The sequence below is a fragment of the Corvus brachyrhynchos genome, unplaced genomic scaffold (assembly GCF_000691975.1).
Source record: "Corvus brachyrhynchos isolate BGI_N302 unplaced genomic scaffold, ASM69197v1 scaffold21, whole genome shotgun sequence".
NCBI lineage: Eukaryota > Metazoa > Chordata > Aves > Passeriformes > Corvidae > Corvus > Corvus brachyrhynchos.
The window spans coordinates 5,602,920-5,625,408 of NW_008236924.1; the positions used below are offsets into that span (position 1 = coordinate 5,602,920).

Consider the following 22,489-nt stretch of genomic DNA (forward strand, 5'->3'; position numbering starts at 1 on the left):
GGGGCGCGGGGCGCGGCGGCGCCCGCGGGGTGAAGCGGGGCTGATCCCGCAGCTGGAGCGGCGATTCCCAGCCCTCGGACCGAGTCCTTGGAGGGGCTTTCTGGTTCATTTCCCCTTCTCGTTATGTTTTGGGTTTTTTTTAATCCAACTTTTTAATGGGGAGAGACCGCAGCTGTTCGGAGTCTCCGGAAGAAAACTGCAGTGGGGTCTGAAATGTTCGGTGGGCTGCCCTGGTTTGAAAACTGCCTTTTTAGCCAATTCTGCACTTACACAAGAGCTGTACAGATTCTTTTCCTTTGCAAGTTCGTAACTGTGGGGCTTTCCCCCCCCCTCGGAGAATCTGTGCATAATAAAAACAGTTGGTCTCTATAGAATCAACAGTGTTGAATTACTGAGCCCTTGCCAGGCTGTATCTTCAGCTACTTTGCTTTTCTTCTCTTTTCTGCTCTTGCAGAGCTCCTGCATTGCATCCTTTGTACTTCAGGCTCCCATAAATAAAAAGGGTATTATTAAACTTATTTAAAGAAGCAGGAGGACCTATTGAACACATACACGTCTCCCTGTAATCAGCCAGGGAGCTGAATATAGAAATAAAGAGAGGAATAGATTTGCATTTGGATGCGCCGTATATTGTCTTTGCGAAGAGACGGTGCCTGGGACCTTGAGGGCACAAAAGAAAGCTGCTAAGCTTGTGGTTTAGCTATGAAGCAGTGATTAGATTTCTAGTTGCATCTCCTCCCGTTCTCTGTTACATTTAAATGGGACGTTAGCTCCTTTCACAATAAGGAAGTTTTCATTTTTTTAAATACTTCACCAACTGGCAAATAAAGGCGTCGTGAGGAGTGCATGACCTTGGAGAAATTTTATTTTGCGGCTTGGCTTTTCAGCTGGGGGCACATGCAAAAAACCTGGGATGGGGGAGAAAAAGCGAGGAGATCATCTTTGGGTCAGCAGAGGTTACCTCGGTCAGGCTGGAACTTCCCAAAGGAAAAATATCCGTACCTGCTGGGCCGTGGGATCTCGCTGAGAGCTCTGTTCCAGAAGGCTGGGAGTTGTATCAGCCCTTCTGCCTGGTGCTAGAACAGTCTCTCCTGAGCAGCCTCCACATGCTCAGCCTTACACACGTGAATTTAAAAAAAGGGATGACATCAGCTGCACCGCAGCTCCGTGATTCAGGACTTCCTCGCGGTGCTTTCAAAAGGAGTCGTTAAAAAGGAAAAGTTTGATGGGGGAAAAATGAAGGCTTGATTTATGGCAACCTCCCAGCTCAAACATTTGTTCTGGTGGCCTAGGAAATCTTGGTGGTGTCCCTCCAGGTGGAGGCTGTCTGGGAGGATTGCACCGCTGGGGATGGTCCATTTGCAAACATTTGTCAAATTGTGCAAGGCAGAGCTATGCAAGACACTTGAATGCCTTTGCTGAGGGCTGGATGACGCTGGAAACGTGTCTTTCCCCCAAATTCAGTTTGCTTTTCACAAGAGTAATGACAGTCCAAGGGAGCTGTTAACCTGTGGCTGCAGAGGAGCTTTTGGATGTTTGCAATTTGGAAGTTTATAAATGTCTTTTGTCGGGTTGGACCCCATTCAGCAATTTTTCATATGAAATTGAATTTCAGATGGATTGTTTGTCTTTCATTATCCAAATGGCATTGCGGAGGGGAAGCAGGTTTAGAACTGTTCTTGGAACAGTCCTTTTGAAAATTAGAAAGTTTTTCCGGAAGACTGAATGGTTGGATGAAATCCTATTTATAAATGCAAGGGCTGTTTAGAATTACTCAAAAGATTATCAGTCAGAATTAAGTCTTTCCTTTTCTTGGTCCAAAATGCATCTCCTTCTTCACCCTGCAGACTGAGCAAGGCACTTTCCCTCTCATTTTGCCTAACAGAGAAATTGCTCTCTGTCCCACGGACTGAAGAAACTTCTTAATAAAACCCAAACAACCAAACAGAACATCTTCAAACTGAAATTTGCTTACTTGTGTTAAATTGATCCACTGCAGTATCACTTCTGTCGTTTTGTTCACCATAAATAGCTCAAGGTAGGAAAAGCCTTTTCAATGAAATCAAATGTAGACGGAATGTAGAGGGACCTGGCTCCTGGAAAAGCCAAACAAGCAACAATTCAGGTTTTATATAGAAAGGGCAATGCTTTCCTCAAACAGCAGAATTCAATTTTAAATCCTATTGAAGACGACTCATTTTTTTACCTTTGTCCAAATGTGCTTGAGGCAAACCGGGCTGGTTGCATCTTTTAAATCCTTGCCCAGCCTCATCCATTTCTCCCCACATTTCCATGGAATGATACAAGAGCACACGCCATCGGAGCCGGAGGGATTTGTGCCGGCAGCTTGGGAAACTCGTGTTTGCCAAGTACCCTCTGGTTAACACACAATGGGCCCAGGCTTTGTCAAATTAACAGCGAGGTTCCAACCGGAGCGGCGCTGAAATGAGTAATGAGGCTGTGGCTAATGAGAGGCAGCTTCTATATTTGAACGGGGTGAGGAGGCATTTGAAGGGAGAAGAGCTGGGATGTGTCAGATATGCTTAACAACAGGCCTGAGGTGCTGCTGGAAGCCGCTCTTATCTGGGTGACAGCTAAACGATACACGACATGACACGGATGCTGCCTCTGGGATGCTCCGGGAGCGGCGCCGGCCCTCCCGCATCTCCTGGAGGAGGAGGATCTCCCACTGCATCTCCAGCCCAGGCTGGGAATTCACGCTTGGATGTCGCTGATTCCCTGCTCCCCTCGCCTCCCCGCTGTCCGAGGTGGTTTGCGGGCGGCTGGGGAGGCAGGAGGGAATTGTTGGTTCCTGAGGCACGGCGTGTTCCCGGCTCCTGCAGGTGCTGAAGTGGCTGTGCAGCACTGCAGGTGACGGGCAGCACCTGGCTGCTGGGAGGCTGAGGGCTGCTGGTTCCGTGGGATTCATGGCTCTGTGCCTGGTTTCCTGCGGGGCTGCGCAGGGAATCGCTCTGGAGTTGGGGTGAGAGGAGCAGGAAGCATGACAAACTACCCTGGTGTCGTGCATGGGGCTCCTTCCTCCATGGAACTCATTTCTCCAGGTTGATTGCTCTCCGTGGCACGCACAGGGCTCAGAAAATCGTTAAGAACCAGTGTGAGCAGGAAGATGCTGGGAGCTCAGCGGGGCAGGCTTGGGAGAGGGGAAAATCCCCATGATCCATGGAAACCCTTCTGAGGAGCAGCATCCTGGAGGCTGGGATGGCAGCAGTGTCCCCGTGGTGACAGGGTGAAGGTGGACAGCTGCTGGGACAGGCAGGGTGGGCAGGAGGCACTCACCAAGTGCAGGACTTTCCAGTTGGGATCCAGTTGTTGGTCCTGACCCAAATAGGGACATTGGTATTTAACAAAGGAGCCAAATTCCCTTTTTAGAATCTGGCTGGGATCTGATTGCTGTGCTTCTCCCACAGCTTTCCTCACAACTGCAAGGAATACCAAGTATGAGTGGCATTTGTGTCTGGTAAACACGAGGGAGAATGGGGCTTGTTCTGGCAGAAGTGACTTCGTTGCAAGAAATTATTTTGTGTTCTTAAGGAAAAGGCTTCTAATCATTAAAATCATCTCTCAACAAGGCAGAAATCAATCCCAAGTTTAGACCTTCATCAGGCTGGTGCTCCCATCTGCCAGGTGAAACAGGGATGTTTGGAAGGTCCTGGTTACAGCAAAGCAGCAAGGATTTACAGCTTGTGGGTTAAAAATGACATTTCTGTGTACTCCTTTTCAAAATACCGACTCACTTCTCTTCTAAGAAATGAGGAGCCAAGTCCACTCAGTGGGAAAAGATCTCTCTGCCTTTTCCAGGGGCTATAATCTCACTTCAAGGAGCACTTTTGTTTAGATTTGTTTTCTGGTCCCTCCTCCCTCAGTTGCTAGTGATGCACTGTGGGAGGAGTTCTTGTTTTTGTCAGGAGTTCAGTAAATTGTTTGATTTGGATCCAGTCTGACTTCAAGAAAACTACAAAATACCACTTCAGGTTGTTCTGGTTTGAGTGAAAAAGGTACCTGTTCAGACCAGTTTTTGGTTTGGGTTTGGTTCAGCGCCGATCAACACTGACTGCAGGCGTTAATCCAGCCCTATTCCGCCTGTTTTTCTGCATCCTTAGGCTGGGAGTTGAGGTTTTGAGAGTCTGGATTTTGATGACTCCCCGTGTGACCTTTGAGCAAGTGGCTTTATCACAGAATTGCTTTGAATGTAAGGAAGGTAGGAAACCCTAGCTCACATGGGGGTACGAGAGTTAATTAATTATGAAGCATCTCCAGGAGGAAGGTCATAGAAGTGCAAAAAAAAAAAAAAAAAATTCACTGCCTTCTTAGCAGCCTTTTGCTTTTCCACTCTCCAAAAGGAAACCTGTGAAGCTGCTCAGCCTTCTGTGTGATTTAGAGCTGGAACAGATTGATTGTGTACTGAGGACTCTCTTTAACCACTGTGCATGCCCCAAACCCTGCTGCAGCCAACTGGCACGATGAATCCAGCGCTGCCTTTGGCACCTCGGCTGTCGAGGCTGGAGGAATGACTGTGCTCCACTCCAGGCAGGCATCCCCTCCCAGGCCAGCGTTAAATGGAGCTGTGTCATTCCCCGTGGCCCATGGGCTGTCACATACACACAGCACGGTGCCAAGTGTGTCATTAAAGCCAGAGCTTTCCCTTGCTCTCCACTGGGTAGTGCTGGGCAGGTGCCCTCTCTTCTCTTTTATTGTTTATGCTCCAGAGGGGAATTGCTTTGCTCAGAGGTCTGGCAAACAGCACTTTCCCCCCTTTTATTCCTATTTATTTCTTCCGATAATTGCTGCAGACTAGGAGGACCCGTGTTGTCACCATCTCACCCTCCTGTAGATGCCTGAAATCCCACCCCAGAGTCTGTGTGTGTAGGCAAAACCCTCGGAAAGGCCTCCCCGCAGGCAGAGGAAATCGCTGCTTCCCGGCACGTTATCGTTTGACAACCTATGGAAGTGCTTAAGGATGTTTAAGGTGTTTAACCGGCGGCAGTCAGGTTTGGATGTGCGGGCATTAATGTTTATTTGACAGGAGAAGGATGAGTCACTTGCGAGGCTTATGCCGGGTTTCTCTCCCTTGTCCTAGCGCGGATCCTCCTCACCAGTCACATTCCCTGGCTTTCCAATCAGGAATGCAAATAATAAGCACCTCTGTCCTCCTGAGCTCCAGTGGATTTAGCAGCCGAGCTCCTTGGGTTCTGGAGCTGCGCTTTCGGGCAGTCAGTGTCCTGCGGCAGGGTTTGCCTTGAAAGGAAACATTTCCCTTCTCCTCAGCATCCCACTGTTTACAGAGCCTATCTGTGCGGCTCGGCAGCTAAATTAGGAGCAGGCTTTCCTAAGGTGGAGCGTGCACGTCACCGTGATGGATGTGGTGGGTTCAGGAGAGAGGCAGGGAAGCAAATTGGCAGCACCAGGCAGGGGCAGAGCCAGGGAGAGCCCAGGGGCTGCTGGCTGGGGTGGCTTCATGTGCTGCAGGATGGGACCAGGCTGGGTGAGATTCCCTGAAACACGTGGCGGATCCCAAATGAATTTCCCTACGGGGAAGGTGTGTGCGATCTCCTTCATCTCTTCTCTTTGTATTTCCATGGGTCTTATCTCCTGTGTTTGTCACCCTTCCCCTGCCCGCAGCAGTTTTTGGGAGCAGTTTGGAGTCCCGTGCCGGGCACAGCAGCCAAAACACGGGGCTGACTCACGACTTGCACCTTGCCCGCTCCTCAGGAGCTCCTGGGCCACATCTGGGGCTCCCTGGCACCCAAATGCACCGTTCTCCAGACTTGCCCAGAGGGCAGAGGTGTGCTCAGCTGCCAGCAAGCGCGGAAGGAGGTGGGAGCCTGAAGGGTCGTGGGGAAGGGCCGGGCTCCTCCTCACATCTTGGGGAAGTTTTTCTGTCTGCGGCAGCTGGAGGAAGTTTGGCTGCAGGAGGATTTCCAGACTTTGTTCTGTCCTCTCATTCAGGCAGCTTCTCCACCCTTGCCCTCGATGTCACCGAGCTGCTGTGTCCTGGAGGGGACAGGCCCTGGGCCAGTGGTCCCCGTGGTTTTTTGGTGCCTTTAGTGAGGTTCTACCACTTCTCCGCATTCCAAAAAAAACCTCTTCTCCCCAGAGGCATCAGCAGGGCCAGGCCCTTCCCAAGGCTCCCTTAGATAAGATCTGTTACCTATGAGAGGACTTTTTTGGTGGGAAGGAGATGCTGTTTACTCTGTGTTGTTCCCGATCTCGATGATGGCTGTGTTTGTTTTCCCTGTGTATGAGAAAAAGAATGAATCACTGGCACTGAGATGTCTGCTTGAAAGCTTTATTTCAGCTCACCTGTGCCAGCTTTTCCCTTCAGACCTGCATGCCCCGTTGTCTCAATTACTGAGTGGTGGAACATGAATTCCTGGTGTCTGAGCAGTTGAAGTGGGGCTTTGGGGAGGGAGGGAGGGAGGAGAAAGTGATTTCTTGCTTGTTAATTTGTTTTCCCCTCTGTGTCCAGGGAGATCTCCTCCTCTGCTTTGTGTAAGCAGGGCTCGCTTTCCACCCAGGAGCTTTTTTCTCCCTGGGTTCTTTCAGACCTCTGGCAATGGAGCAGCTCAGAAATCTCCTTCTGGGAGGATCAGCCCCCAGTCCTTCCCCTTTTCCAGCAAAACCTGGAGGGTTTTTTTTTTTCCATGTCTAATTTTTTTTCCTTTCTGCACCTTTCTACTGTAAGGAAACCAAATCAGAAGATAAGAAATGATTTCTACCTTGATTCCTTCAAGATTCCTTCAAGACAAAACCATCCGACTGCACTCCAAAGCTTTCCCAGTGCAGCTGGGAAATCACATAGAGGGTTTTTTTGAAGAGCTGCTGAAGGGAGAAAGATGGATGGAGTTGTGTTTGTGGGGTTGTTGGCTGGATAGTTGCATGTAACAGGTTTCATTTTTGAAGTTTGCTGGTCTTACTGTGGACTTTTACATAATAATGATACTTTTTTACTTTAGGAATTCTGTTTTGACCATTTTCCTGTGATTGCACTCCTGACAGGATAATGTCTAATGGTTATGTGCCAGAAATAAATAGACACATAAAAGTAAAATCTATAAAATAAATAGACACATAAAAGCAACAAAACATGATTTTTGTTTCCCATGTGGCAACACAGGGAAAACAGTCAGTCGAGAAAGAATTTCCTTGGGCAAAAGTTTTCCGTCAGGATTCCAAATGCCAGGGAATAAAGATTTTTGATTTTTGCCCTCCTCCATAACTCAAACATTAAATCCTCCAGGCCCTGCCTGGAGAAGCCAAAGATAAAAGATAGAATATCCCATTTGGCAGCGCAAATGAAATAATTTCATTCAAGTTTATCTTGCTCTGCTCAGAGATAAGGGGCACAGTGGCAGCAGCTTTCCTGAGCCTGTTATCTGCTTTGGTCTCATCGGGACACCGGCTGCTCGGCTTGCTGTGTTCTGGAATTTGTGGAGTGCAGTTCAGAAGTTATCTCCTCAGGTTGAAAGCATAATTCCTAATGAGGGAAAATTGCTGTTTCTTGGGGTCTTAACCTTGACACAGTTGATGGAGCTTTTTTTTTCTGGGAACACAAAGCACCACTTGAGATCTGCCTGGTGTGGTGTCCTGGGGGTGGCTAAAATTCTGTTCGAGGAAGAGCTAAGAGGCTGCAGTGAATTTTGGGGAGAAGATAGGACCAGGAATTTTGAGCATGTGCTCCCCTGAATGCAGCCAAGCAGGTTAACACCGATGCAAAGCGTTGGTGGAATACAATAAATATTTCTATCACTGGTGATCTTAAAGAACAAGTTGTTATTTTTATTTGTTATCAATCAGCTAGGAACAGAATGAGTAGAACTGGACTACCAGGGCTAAAGGTGGGCTTGATGATCTCTGTAGGCTCCTGGCAAAAAGCCATGTCCCCCTGTGACCTCTTTAGGGGCCGTTCTGTGGTGGTGCTTCCCTCAGGACGCCAGCAAAAACTCTTGACTATTTTGTCCTGCGAACTAAAAAGGTTTCCAAGAATGAAAACTGAAATAATTTACTATGTGGCTGTTGCTTGGAGAGATAAAGACCATCTTCCCCTCGCAGGTACCTCAGAATGCCAGGCAGGGAGGTGTCCTTTGCGGGGTGCAAGGTCCTGGCAGCTGATCCGTGAGCCTTAAGCCACAATTCCCGGGTGCTTTGGCAGCAGCAGAGCAGCTCCAGCCGCTGATGTGATCAGAGGCAGAGGGTGAGAAGGATGGAAGCATCGCAAGGCACAATTTCAAGGAAATCCGTCTCGGGTAAAGTTTCTAGGGAGTGATCTCAGCCCCTGTAGGGGGCTGTAAACACCCCAGCCTGGAGCAGCGGTTTGTGCCGGGTCGTGCCTGGGGATCGCCGTTTTCCAGGGATATCGGGAGGGATGGGAAGAGACACGCACAGAGCCCAGACGCTGTTCCGTGACCACAATCAGCCTCCTGAGCCCGAGGGGTGTTGCAAAGGATGTCAGAGTGGCTCGGGGCAGGCTCTGTCTGATTCCAGGGTGCTTTGCCTGTCCTTGTGCTGGGCTGGGGGCCTCGCATGGATGCAGGAAAACTTCTCCCTGCCTTCGTCAGAGGTTGGACTCGATAATCTCCGAGACCTTCTCCAGCCTAAACAGCTCCGTAATTCTTTCTGCCTCGTGCCTTCAGACATCTGACAAGTGCTTTATGTAAGACCTTTCAGATCCATGGAATTGCGCAGGAAATGGAGATTTTTTTTCTTTTTTCTTTTTTTTTTTCTGGAATAAGAATTGCTTTCTTCCAAATTAGCTTAGTCTGCTGCTGACGTCAGCCGCTGTGCCACGGCCTGGGAGCGTGCCAGATTCCAGGGTCTGCTCCGAGATATGGCAGCCATGGATCTGCTGGCCCTGGGCACCCCGCCTGCTGCCAGAACTTCCATGTCTAGACAAAGGATGCAGCTCACCTGCAGGGCTCAGCCATCCCCTCTGTTTGTTTTGCTAGTGCACAGTCATTAAGAGATGAATTTATATTAAAGGCTTCCAAGAAATGCCTCTGCAACCCCAATGTTTATGTAAGAGAGACCGAGAAATTCATAATTTATTGAATTTGTGTGTGTTCTGCTTGGGATTATTCATTGGAGGAACATACTAAGTGATTTTTTGTATCCTAGTAACCAACTGTGGTTGCTTTTCCATGAATAATCTTTATAGTTTAACTTGACCAGTCAAATCTGGAAGGGAAAACTTGAATTAAATTTATCAAGGCAAATAATTACAAGGCTCAGATAGCTTTTGCAGGTGAGAGAGAACACATTTTTTTCTCCCTCATTTAACTACATAATGATTAGATTGACAGATGCTGTCTGGAGAGTTGGATTTTTCCAAGCAAAACAATAGTGGAAGTTTGGCTCGTTATGAACTAAGCTTCAAAGCTTGATTTGTTTAATATTCATAATTAATCAATTAAAACAGTCCTTTCCTCCCTCAATCTGATGGTTTCCAGGGCAGATTATTTCCCTTTTGTGGGGAGCCTGGGGTGGGGGGTCTCCCATCAGCTCACGAGGACACTCTGATGGTTAATTAATAAAATTATTTGTGAGTTATTTCTCCCTGCCACAGCAGCCCTGTGTGGAACAGCTGGAGTTTATCACTTAGTATGAGTGTGTTCACATATTTCCTCTTCAAAATTTATTTTGATTCAAAACGAGCCCCTTTTCAAAGTTATGTTTCGAGGGATTGTGTTTCTTTCAGAATGCCTCTTGCTCTTGGAAATATTAAAAGCTACTTTGAGAAGCAAAACAAAAATAAGAATTTCCTTCCCAGCTCCCTGGGCGAGCTCCTTGATTCTCCCACCCTCGTTGAGCACTCAGCTGACCATCTCTGAGCAGAGGGACATTCCTCCCTGAGAGGTCAACACCACTTCTCATTTTAAACCAAACTCTTTTCAGAGCATCTTTCTGTATGCATTCCTGTTTAGCCAATGTTTATAGCCCCGTGCAAATTAGCTGCACTCCTGTAAATACCAAAGGCTGTGGGCACGCTGGGGAATCGCTCTCCAAACCACGTCAAGCAGCCCTTAAGCACTTGCTCAGATTTTCCTTTGCGATGAGATTGATGGTGTGACCTCGTTGCACAGTCCCAGAAGGAGGGAGAAGCTTTCCCTGTGTGCCTCTGGGTTTTGGCCACATTTCCCCCCTCCCTGATTCACTCCCTGCCTCCTCATCTTGCACTCCTGCTCTCCTCCTTTGCAGAGGGCTAAAGGTGATGGGCAGAAATGTTGGGTAGGGCAGTGCTGAGGATGTTTCTGTGCTCAAATTCCTGCATTTCCCCTTTCTGTGCCCATTCCTGCATCCCTTTGGAGAGGTTGCTGCTGTGCATCTCCAGCTGTCACTCATCACCACAGACTCACTCCTTGGGTCTCTGCCCTACCCAGGCAAGACTCTTCCCAAGCTCTCCCTGTCTTTTGGATAATCCCAGGCTTTACAGTGGTACTGGGAGCACTGTTGAGAATCCTCAGATTCTGGAGAAGAAAATGCTGCGTGAACCCAAATCGCCAGCAGGTGTGTGTCCTTCAGGTTGGGAACAAATCCTTGTCCGCATCTCCTCCTAGGCTTCATTGTAAATCCCATGAGAAGCAGCTGAGGGAGCTGGGAAGGGGCTGGAGCCCCAGGAGCGGCTGAGGGAGCTGGAAAGGGGCTCAGGCTGGAGCAAAGGAGGCTCAGGGGGGACCTTGTGGCTCTGCACAAGTCCCTGACAGGAGGGGGCAGCCGGGGGGATGCATTTCGGGACATTCTGCCTGTCCTCCTATGATTCTGTCAGCCCAAAATACTGACAGCACCATTGTGAGGACATTGGGAGGTGTCTTTCTTGTCCATGCCCATGTCCCAGGTGTGGTAGGGATCAGGAAAATTATTGCTGAGTGATCCCATTTGGATGGAAATGATAAACTCAGCTCAGCCAGGCTGAGGCTGAACAGCAGAGAAGGAATAAAAAAAGTACTGGAGTTTTCTAGGGAGAGTTTCCCCATGGAAAGGGTGCTCAGGCCTTGGCAGGGGCTGCCCAGGGAGGTTTGGAGTGCCCATCCCTGGAGGTGCCCAAGGAAGGGCTGGAGGTGGCACTCAGAGCTCTGGGCTGGGCACAAGGTGGGGATGGGGCACAGGCTGGACTTGGTGGGCTTGGAAGTCTTTTCCAACCAAAATGATTCTGGGATTCTGTGCTGGTTTTCCTGCAGCTCCGGCTGTTGTGATTTGGCATTTCAAAATGCTCCATGAGCAGTGAGACCCATACCACTCAGTGTCTGATGGATTTGGGACCAGGGAAATCCCTTGGTGTGGCTGTTTTGATGACTTCAGGCTTCCTGTACATTTGGCATCCCTTTTCCAGCTCAGAATCCCAGGGAGATGATGCAAATGGGAGCCTCTGGGTGCCCTGTGTTTTGAAGAACTGCAGGGACAGTGTGGAGTTGTGTTTTATCGTGGCCAGAACCACAGAGGCTCTGAGCTGTCAACACATAATTGTGTATTTTGGTAACAAAATTTTGTTCTACCAAAAAAAACCCCACAAACAAAACAATAAAAGAAAAACAAAACAAAAAAGGACTGCCCAAAGAGGAACAAGTTCTTTCTCTCTTCACAATTTTTCAGATGTGATTTATAGGTGTGTTTTTCCAAGTAAGTCCAAACAAGGCCAGTGAATGGCTCGGAATTAGTTTGATTCCGTTAATTGAAACAAGAGCCATCTGGGTGGAAATGGGAGGGTTCAGGCAACTGTTCATGTTGTTTCATGTGGGATTTTTAATATTCCCAATTCTGCAGTTACCAAGGAGTGCTGTTGGACTGTGCACTGGGGTTTAGAGGTGGAAATGATCGATGAGAAATACAAAAAAGCCACCCCAAACCACAGCTATAATGATAACAACAACTTGCAGCTCTGCAGGGAACTGTCTGGAAGGTATTGACCAAATGTGTTCTGCTCAACAACAGTCCAGGCTCCACCTTAAAAAGGTGAGAAAACAAGGTGTAAATTAGGGCTTGATACTGCCTGGACCAGGACATTGCAGTGCTGTTTGCTCTGTAATTCATACCTTCACCCCAGTGATTCTTTCCTCTGGGGCAGGGAGCAAAAAAATAAAGGCTTTGGTCATTTTCTGGCTCTTCAACAACGCAAGGAATCGTTTTGGTTCACCTCCCTCTCTCCTATTTTGGCTGTGATACCACAAAGAGAGAAAAAGGAGAAAAATGTTGATGTTGATTTAGGTGTGCTGGAATTAAGACTGACATGGAGGCCTAAAAATAAACCTCTCTTGCTCCAACCCTTCTGGTGTTGAAATAATTGAAGACACTTGAGATGAAGGAAGGGGGCAGAGGTCATGGCGTGTCCAGTAATGGCATGGCCATGGGGGTTTTTTTTTTGTTTGGACACTTTAATGTCTTGAAGTGGGTCTTGTTTCCTCTTATTAATTCCTGCAAATATCAGGGTAAAGGATCTCAGAGCTGAGCCATGCAACAGCCAAGTGTTGCACAACCACCTGCCTCTCAGACTGCCTTCACAGCTTAGCAGAGAAGTCTGCATGTTTAAAAATCTCAGCAAAGGAAAAGAAGGCTGCATCTTTTTTTTTTAGTGGGATGTTTTCCTGTGTTTCTGGACCAGAACTGTACCTTTTTCATTTTTAAAACTTTTTCTTTCTTTTCCCTTTAAAAAAAATTTTTTTTGGATTTGTTTCTGAAGTATTTAGAAAAAAAACACAGCTTATTTGTCTGAATATTAACTAAAACAGCCAACAAAATATGTGATGTTATTGTACAGTTGGGACTGAACACGAGTTGAGCGAGGTCATCAGCTCTTCAGATCCTTCAGAAAGAGGGTTTGGCCAGCATTGAATTTACTTGAAATCTCCCTGCTGGAACAGTGCTGGCCTGAGGCACCAGCCCACCAGCACAGCCCCATAAGAGCTCCCAGTCCCACCAGTCCCACTGTCCCTCAGCCATTCCTGGCAGAGGAGCAGAGCTGTGCTGTCCCCCTGATTTAATTATAACCAGTTATTACCATTGCTCTGGCCTGTTTTGGATTCTTTACATATTGTTTTGGAAAAGCTTAGTGGGATCGCAGCCTTTGTATATATAAAATATAGGATGATTGAAGACCTGGCCACTGCTTTATTTAGCTTCCTCGGCCATGCGTTCCTCCCCAAGCATTTTCCCCTCCTGCTGCCAGATCACTGTTTAAATTGTGTGTAAATAGAAAAGGAACTGTTAAAAAATGCTGGAATCGGGGCTTACTGGGAAGAACACCTTCCTAGAGGCCTTTTCCCCCCTTTTCCTGGGGCTTTTGGCTCTGTTAGGTCACATCAAAAGCCCTCTATGGGTGCCACTGTTAAATCTGATGACTCTCTGGGTATCCATCCCTGTTTGGACTGGAATAGCTCCACTGGTTTGTTTTTTTTCCTATTAAACTAAATTCTTTGGAGTGTAGAGAAGTTGTAATTAGGAGGAGAAAAAAAGAGACCCTTAGAACCACTGTGAAGAGAGATAAAGACAAAAGAGGCTTCTGTAAAGATGAGGAAGCAAAGAAAAATAGCAGCTTTTCTCTTGAGGGGTTTTTGGGAAAAGTTGAAGGTGGAATGAATGGCCAGGCTCTCCTTCCTGCACCTGCAGCATCGCTCCACCTTCTGGCTTTGCCCTTCGTAAAATCCCACCATGGTTTGGGTTGGAAGAGACTTAAAGATCATCTCATTGCACCCCCCTGCTGTGGAAGGGACACCTTCACCAGACCAGGTTGCTCAGACCTGTTGTTATCTGCAGCTTTTCTTCCTCCCTAGCCCTGGAGCTGGCAGATCCCCGTGCTCACGGGGAAGTTTTCTGGTGTTTTTAGGGAGTGTGGAAGTCACGCTCGGCTTGTAACGCTCCTGGCTCGAGCCTCACATGCCCCACCTGAGTCACCCACGGACCCGTGAGGGCTCTGACAGCACAGCTCATGTCCTGGCCTTGCTCCAAACATGCTTTTGGGAGGTGGGAGAGGCGTGTAGATTGTACAGCCCAAATCCAGAGGGATGAAGATAAGGTAAACACCAGCTTTTTGGGGCTTTTCGGAGAACAATGCATGGAAAGTGAAGCCAAATCGCCACTATCGCTCATCAAAGCTTTTTTTCCCCCCTCTGTCACAAGCTGCCCTCGTGGTGCAGTGCCTGTCTGTAGGGGATGGGTGGGTTTCCTGCACCAGGGAGACAACGAAATGATTTCCCTCTTTGTGTTCCTGTCCGTGCTGGAAGCAGCACATGGATGGGCTGTGGGAAGGATGTGCCAAGTCCCAGCGCTCTTTCCATGAGCGCTGGATTGAAACCGTGGCATGGAATGGAACTGCAGCTCCGAGGGTATTAAACAGGAATGCGTGCCATCCTTCAATTTCACTAAAAGCCATTAGCATTGGAATGACATGGTCACTATTTATAAATCCCCGGTGCAGATGACTTGGTGCAGCTGGCCAGGAGAAAAGGCTCAATGGAAACGGGGAGTTTATTTGCATTAATGGTCCTTACGTGCTGCTCTGGCAGCAGGAGGAGGCTGAGGGCATGGAGCATTTCAGTGTCAGTGATTATGGCAGGCAGAAGTTCTTGCAACTTTTCAACAAATCCCAGTCCTGACTGGAAAACACCCGTTCAGAACGATGCTTTTGGAGCGATGCGTTGCTCTGAAAACCTGAGCTGTTCATCCTGTCTGTGGGGGAGAAGTTGTCTTGGAAGTGAAAAATGAATGGAGAGGAACTGGGGGCAAGGAGATCAACCCAGGTTTTTTAATCTGTGAGGAATATTCTGATCTTGGCTGTGCAAGGGGATCAGTCAGGAGCAGGGGATGGGTCTCACACAGAGAAATGGGGTGGCCTCCAGGGGCCAACAGCACTCACAGATACAGGAGGTTTTTGGGGTCTCTTGGGTTGCTCTTAGGCTGTGTCTGTGGCCCCAGCTTGGACCTCATTTCTGTCTGAATTTAGTAAATCTAAGCAGAACCCAGCCACCCCAGAGAACATGAGGGTTTTGTTCACATCTCTGCCCCTCTCTTCCCATCTTGGGGTCTCCAGCTGTGTTCATTCCTCCCAGACCAGTCTTTCCAGCCTGAAGTGTTGCAAATTTTAATGCTCTCTCTGCTTTCTGGTGCACGTTGCCTGTTTCTAGAAAACAACGAAAACAATAAATCATGGAAAGAAATCTTTTCATCCTTGACTGGCAATCACTGAGCACTTAGATTCGGAAAATATTCACTCTTCCAACCTAGTGATGATCATTTCCAGCCCAGCATTCCTCAGAAACCATTTGTGGAGCTGCTTTAAGAGCCGTCAGCTGCTCACTTCTCGCTGCTTTTGGTCACCTCCCAAAACTCTGCGATGGACTCTGAGAAGATGAAGTGAGCTGAGCAGCCCTCTGCTCTCCCCAAGCTAAGCTTCACGTTCTGAAGAAGGTAACAATTTTGCAGGACCATAATACGTCACATCAAGGGCAGGGGTTTGCTCTGCTGGTGTATGAACTTGTACGTGTTGCACATGCAGCTGATTAGTGAGAGCACAGCCCAAAAATCCCCACTAAGAGCTATAGTGAGAGTGGCTGACTGATCATTCCTGACAAGATGTTTTTATCTGTAGCCAGTAGCCAAAAGTTCCAGCGAGTTTTGCACGATGACTTTCAAATCCCTGACATCTCTCGGCGCTCTCTGGCTCGGGCGCGCGGCCTTGGGAGCGACACGAGCCAGGACTTGGGTGTCGAGCCCGTGGAGCAGCTCACAAGGAGCTGAGCCATTTCCAGGGCTCCTCATCCATCACACAGCTGCTTTCATCGCTTGCACTGAAGGACTTAAGCAGGGATTATGGCATGAACCCTGCCTTTCCTCCATCCCGCTCGCTCTGTCTCTCATTAACCAGCTCTAAGAATTTGTTACTCGAGTTGCAGACTCATTGACCCAGATTCCCTAATAATACAGGGAAGAGGAGATTTTTTTTCCGTGCTTGATCGCTGGCTTCTGTGTATACTTGGTGCTATTTATATGCAGGAGGACTAAAAGCCTGTAATAAAGATGGGGCCAACTTTGCAGCAAAATTCCTGCGTGCCCAGAGAGAGAGAGAGGCAGAGGTGAGTGTGGGTGGATGTTCCCATCCTTGCAGACCCAGCAGGAGTATTTTGGGGAGCAGCCCCTGCTTTTGCAGCCTGATTCACCTAGATTGGTTTAGCTCAGGGCTCCCCACTTTGCTCTGGAAATGCCTCTCCATCGAAGTCATGCACTGGCTTGCTTTGTGACATGTTTGATTTCTTCTACACCGAGAGCAAAGCCAAGCAGAAGGGCTGGGAGAGTATTCCTGCCTGGCTCTCCTCAGCCTTTGGGGCTCTGTGATCACTTCTAGGTCATGGAGGATTTGCCATCAGCACTTTCTATCCTCAGAGCAGAGCTTCTGTCGTGGTTTATTTTCTGCCTGGAGCCAGCTGGTGGTTCCCGGGAGGGAGACATTGGAGTTTCAGCTGCACTCCCCATCTTTTGGCTCCAATGCTGCTGCCACGAGGAGATGTTGGGGTAACCAGGAGAGCGAAGCCTTGGTCTTGGCTTTCCTTTCAGGGCACCCATTCTTTTATGGGATGTAGCTGAACTTTGGTATCAGCTCCTCACTGCGAGAAAAGGGTTTGAGTTGAAAGGAGCAGCAATGCAGGAGCTCTTTTCCTGAGGACACGGTGGGAGACAGGAGGTGGAGCAGCCTGGAAAATATTGCAAGGTCCTGCTGGAGTTGCCTGTGTTTGCTGGTTTGAGGAAAAGGGATCAGAACTAAAGGATTTTGCCTAATGCTGTTGGCAAACACCTCTCTGTTTTTATGGAGGAACACCTAGAAGTCCAGAATAAATATGTCATTAGCCCCTGCCTGGAAAAAAAAAAGGATTGTAGCATTTTTTTAAAAAATCCCCCATAAAATGTTTGATTTCAAGCATTAGAGGGTTTTCTTGTGGAGACAGGCACAACTTGATTTTGTGAGCTAAAGTCAACCCCTGTTGTCTGCCAGGGATTTTTCTGAACTGTTCTGCAATGAGAAAGGATGTATATCCATGAGATATTTGCATTGAGAGTTACCTCAGTGCCACAACACAGCTTCTTTTAATAAAAAAAGTGACTTTTGTCTGTCTTTCCTCCTCCCCTCCTTCACAAGCCTTTCTTCAAAAACGTCACGTTTCCTGTAATTCATCACAGGCTCTTCCATGTCCCCTTAACACCTCAATTTCTGTATCACTCTCTTGCAAATGAACCTTTTCTGAATTCCCTGGAAGTTTGTTTCAGGTTAGAGGACCATCAGAACAGGGCTCCAGACTGCTTGTGCAAACCATAGGAATTTACATGGGGGGTTATTTATTAATTGGATTTTCCAATGATTGAGCCAGCAGGACATTCAGAAATGAGGCAGATTTTTTTGTTGTTGTCGGATTTGGTAGCCCAGCTTTCCAAATTCCACGTTGAGCATGGAATAGGCCACCCCAGTGCTTCCCACAGAGCTCCCTGACACATTTTCTGTATTTAAAAAAAAAAAAGAAATAGATGTCTAGACAGCACACTAAATTTATATGTGAGCAGATTTGTATCTCTTGTCCTCAGAAGATAAGATCGTGTCGGAGCAGAATCCTGTTCCGTGTTGCTGGGGATGTTTGGTATCTGCAGTAACAGCCTCCCCTGCCTCTTCCAGCCTTTTCCAGTGGAGATGCCGTGGGCTGAGGACTGTGCTTTGACTGGAGCACGCTGGGACTGACTGGGATTGACTGGGATTGACTGGGATTGGGCTGTTTCCAGCAGCTCGCTGTCACACCGTGGACTCGCCCTTCTTGTCCCCACCGGTCAGGGTTTCCCTGTCACAAAGCCAAAGCCACCTGCCCCTGTCTGCAGACACCTTGTTTAATGTTCAGCAGCAGCAGCAGCCACCCAAGGATCTGCTGTGGTAGGAGAAGGTTCCAGTGCTGCAGATAAAGCAGAGCCCATAAAGATAAGCCCTGGGTGTGTGCAGTGGATTCCCTTTCGCTGGGCACGAGGCTTGAGACATGGATTTCAGGCTGCACGCTGCTGCCTCTCCCCTGAGCTTTTCAGCCTCTCCTCTGAATCTTTCAGCCACTTCTCTGAACCTTTCAGCCACTTCTCTGAACCTTTCAGCCTTTCTCTGACCAAGGGCAGGCCACGCTCCCACAGCGTGGGCCGTGTCTGCTGCGAGCTGGGGATGCTCCCAGTAATTCTCCCTCACTGTACCCACTGCACGTCCCTGTTGGCCACCAAACTGCCCCTTGAGATCCCGTGGGTCTTTTGTCATGGATTTACTTGGGAAAGGCCCTCAGGAAAGGGCTGTGGGAGCCAGGGAATGCGCTTGGTGCAGACCATGGATTTCCCGGTGACGCATCAGGATGGCAGCGCTCTCCTCCTCCTGCCAGGCTGCTCTCGCTGTAGCTCCGGCCTCCTTCAACATCACTCCCTTCTCCCCCTTTTTAGGGGTATTATTCCTGCCCAGCTTGTCAGGGCAAGTGAAGACAGGATGGATGTGGCTTTAGGTCACTCCCAGGCTGAGCAGCCTCCTCCATCCCACGCCCCTGGGAGAGCAGCAGCCTCGGAGAGGGCTCTGGAGCTGAATTTTGCCTGCTGCTGTCAGTGGGATTACAGTGCCACTGCAAACCCGGGGCTGTGAACAAATGGGTGAAAAAAATGTTTATTTTTAGAACTGGAACCATGATAAATATGTGGAATTTGTCCAGGGTCTGCCTGCTGCACCTTTTTGAAATGCAAAGTGCATGTCTGTTAAAATACCTCTCCAAAGGTCAGCATAACCTCTGGAATGAGTGTGCTGGCCTTTTGGAAAGCAGGTGAAGCTTCAGATGAGAGCATGGGACCCCATAACCCAAATCTGCCTCAGTGCCATCTGACACCACAAGGATGTGGATGGAAATGCTGCCTTGCCAGAAGAGTTTATCCTTCAGGTTTCAGTGAGGAGCCTCAGACCATTCCTCACCCTTCACTTCAGCTTTTCCTTCCATTTTCCTGCCTTTATATTTGCTCATGCGTTTGAGGGATGTGCTGTGAGCGTCATGTTTGAAACTGGTGAGGGTGGGGATGAAAGGTGGAAAACTCAGGAATAAAAGGAGGGATGGAACCTCAAGGCATCCCTCAGGGGGACCCAGCAGGTTTGTGTCCCCTGTGATGATGCAGCCAGGCTCGCAGGGCTCAGGGATTGAAGTGCCTGAGAACCTTACATTTTTCAATCCTTTTAGCTCCCCGTGAGGTGGAGGAAGAGTGTTACTCTCTTTTAGGCAGGGAACTGAGGCAGAAAGGGAAGAAACTACTTGCTCCAGAGTGTTGTAGGAATCTCGCAGCTGAAGAAAAAAAAAAAAAGAGTTGGCGTAGCTCTTCACTGCCTGTCAGGCACCCTGGGGTAGGGTGGCACTTCTGCCACGAGCTTGGCTGTCGTCATCCCATCTTTTGGGTGGGAATGCACAGCCGGGAGAGGAGAGGCTTTGGAGCAGTAGCAGAGGGACAGAAATGCGATCCAAGCTGTGGAAGCCGAGCTGCAAATTAGGGCAATTCAAAGGCACAATTGAAAGGCACAAACATCCTGTTGAGCTCGCGAGTCCCCGGCAGCACCTAATGAGCAAAGCACATGCTCCAGCTCAGCCCCAGGCGTGTTCCAGTGGGAAAACTCTGCCTCCCTGCCTCGGGTTATGTCAGGCCTTATTCCTCCAGCAGGTGTTCACGTGAAGGGGGGGGAACAGCGTTATAAATAAATTATCCATTAATTTCCGTCGGGTGCTTTTCCTATTGTTTAGCCACAATATGCTTTCCTGTTTTTTTTTTTAGAAGAAAAACCAAAACAAAAAGGGCCAGACCCCGACCCCGAGTTCCCCTCTGGCAGGGTGGACCCAAAGCTGTGTTTGAAGTGGGTGCCAGCGTCATTGTTGTCCTGTCACTCGTGCTGGTGGCATTGGCACTGCCACCTCAGTCCCCTGTGCCTTCTGAGAGGGGCATGCGAAGAATCTGCCTGGGTGCAAGAGGCATCACATCCCTGGCAGGAGTCTTTTCTCCATCAGGTGGCTGTGGGAGGAAGGCTGGTGCTGCTCTGGGATTGGAAAGGAGGGGATTTTGGGGATAGCAGAGAGGAGGACAAAAACTCTCTTCCCTCCTTCTTTCTCCTGGCCGACATGAGGACATTGAGGCCATGGCACTTGCAACAACAGGGGGGGTTTTTTTAAACCATTTTAGAAACAAAAAGCAGCTCAGTGGGTGATAAAATGAGGGTTTCTCTGCCAGGGGAGGCTGTTGTCAAGTCAGGCAGGGTGTGAGGTGGCACTGAGCCCACCCAGTCCCACAGGAGCCCCTTGGGATCTGTCCCAGCTCTGCTGGACCCAGATCCCAGCTGAACAGCACAAAGGCTCTGTGAACCCACACGGAAAATGGGGAGCTGGGTGGGGAAGCAAGGCCAGGAGAGGGCTCACCCTCCCTGTGCTGGCTGGGTCCCTGCCTGTCCCTGCTCAGGAAGCCCCAGTCCAGGCTCCCTTTGCAGCAGCACCCACATGAGCCACGGGCGGGTTGTGCTGGGAGCAGCCATTTCTGCGTTTTAGCTCCTCAGCAGGCAAGGAATGAGATTTCTCCTGGAAATACACAAAGAAATGCCCCTTCCTCGGGAGCCCTCCTGTGCTGGGACAGTCCTGGAGGATGCCTGGCCTGCAGAGGTGCTGTGCTGGGCAGGGGGATTGAACACCTGGGGGGGATTTTCCCTTCCCCATCTGCTCCAGGGCTCTTTCCACAGCCCTGGCATGGAACTGGCACCCTCCCCTCACTGGTGTGAGAGCAAGGATGTGTTAATTTACACTGGTGTATGACAGAATTAAGCATCACACAGCGGCTGTCACATGCAGGACAAACCAAGAGACAAAACACCTTCTGATTGTTATTTTTATCTTGCTGGAACGGGAGCTTTCTGCCTTCGTAGCCCTTTGACTCCTGTTACAGATGCCTCATTTGAAGGGCTAAGCCTGTGCTCAGATCTTGCTGCAACCCCTTTTCTCTTTGCTCAGTGCCTTAGTGCAGGTCCCAGCCTCTTGCTGCCCTGTCTGCTCGGGTTTTGCTTGCAGAAAAAGCTCGCCCAGCTGAGCTCCCAGGATCTTCTGGTGGGTTTTTTCCAACAGAGGAAGACGCCAGAAAATCCTTCCCTTGTCACAAAGCAAAGCCTGGGGTTACACACAGGGAGGAAGCAGCTTGAAGGAAGGGCCTGGCAGGCGGCTGCTGAAGCTTCAAACATGGCTAAAAAAGAGTTCAGAATGAATGTGAGCATGTGATGGGGTTTGATGTTTAACAGGATGGCTTTGGGCACTCAGGATGTGTTCCATTTTTGCTTTAAAAACCTACAAAGCCAGGTGTAGAGAGAGGAGGAGAGGTGGAGTGGGTGGGGAATGAGGAGACCAAATTCCCTGGAACACCACAGTGGTGGTGGGAGCCCAGGTCCTGGAGCAAGTCCCCACGTGCTCAGGGATATGCAAAAGAGGTTGTCTCCACCTCAGGGAGCTTCTAGCTAAGGTTTAAGATTAAAAGTTGAGCTTTTTTTTCATTTCTGCTTCATGCCTGTGTGAACTTCACTTTAGGCTCCAAATCTGCTTTTCTTGAAATCGGTCTCAGAATTGCTATTGACTTTAAATGGTGCAAGATCTCACCCATCAATTCTCCTTCTCCCATCTGTAAAACGAGGATGGCAGGATTTCTGTGCCATCTGCGGTGCTGTGAAGCTGAAAACAATCATCATTTATGGAGTGCTCTGAGCTCAAATGGGAGGTTCTGGGTAAAGGCAAGGCTGTGCAGGATGAAATGTTCCTGAATGTGCCAGTTGCATCTGGTATCTGAGCCAGGAGCTGGGTTGAAGGTTTAGGAAGAACAGTCTCGTGATGCAGAGGTGCTCCAGCTGCTGAATGTCTTGGATTATTTGTGTTGGTCAAGAGTTCCTGTTCATCATTACAAAACCAGGGCACAGAGGAGCTGTTGGCTGTACATCCCATAAAAATCTCTTAAAATCCATGCTCATCTGGAGCATCTCTGGTTTTTAACAGCCACAGTCCTCAGAGCTCCTGTCTCTGGCCACCATGTGAGTTAACAGCACGTGCACTGCAAGAAGGAAACTCGGAGCCACAGGTGTTGCGCTTTTCCGAGGGCAATAGGAAGCATCTGATGGGAACAAAGGATGTTCCTTCCCATCCAGCTTTGCAGGGAAGCTGCCTAACCTTTGCCTGACACGTGTTTGCAGAAAGCTGAGGGCCAAACCGGGACAGCAAAGAGCAGGCTGTGGCTAAGCATGCTGTTTTAAGGTGAAATATTTCGGGCGGTGTAAATCACACCAACACGTGCCTCAGGCCAAGCCCTCCTGACAGATGTTGCTTTGTCCTTTTGCAGACACGAGCCACCAAACCCGCTCGGTGTCCAGCCGGCCCTACTACAGCCTGCCCAACAGCAGCCATGAGAGACGCTCGGTGCTGGCCATCACGGGGCCGCCGCG

The 22,489-nt window shown here is 49.0% G+C and overlaps 1 protein-coding gene across 1 annotated transcript in view; it reads left to right on the top strand.

Annotated features, from left to right (window-relative positions):
• The window catches only part of NEURL1B (neuralized E3 ubiquitin protein ligase 1B), a 90,427-nt gene that overhangs the window by 61,239 nt on the left and 6,699 nt on the right, over positions 1–22,489 (top strand). The window contains exon 3 of the mRNA XM_017728054.1: positions 22,387–22,489. This exon is cut by the window's right edge and continues 389 nt beyond it. Coding sequence (XP_017583543.1) covers positions 22,387–22,489 — 103 coding nt within the window. The remainder of the gene's footprint in view (positions 1–22,386) is intronic.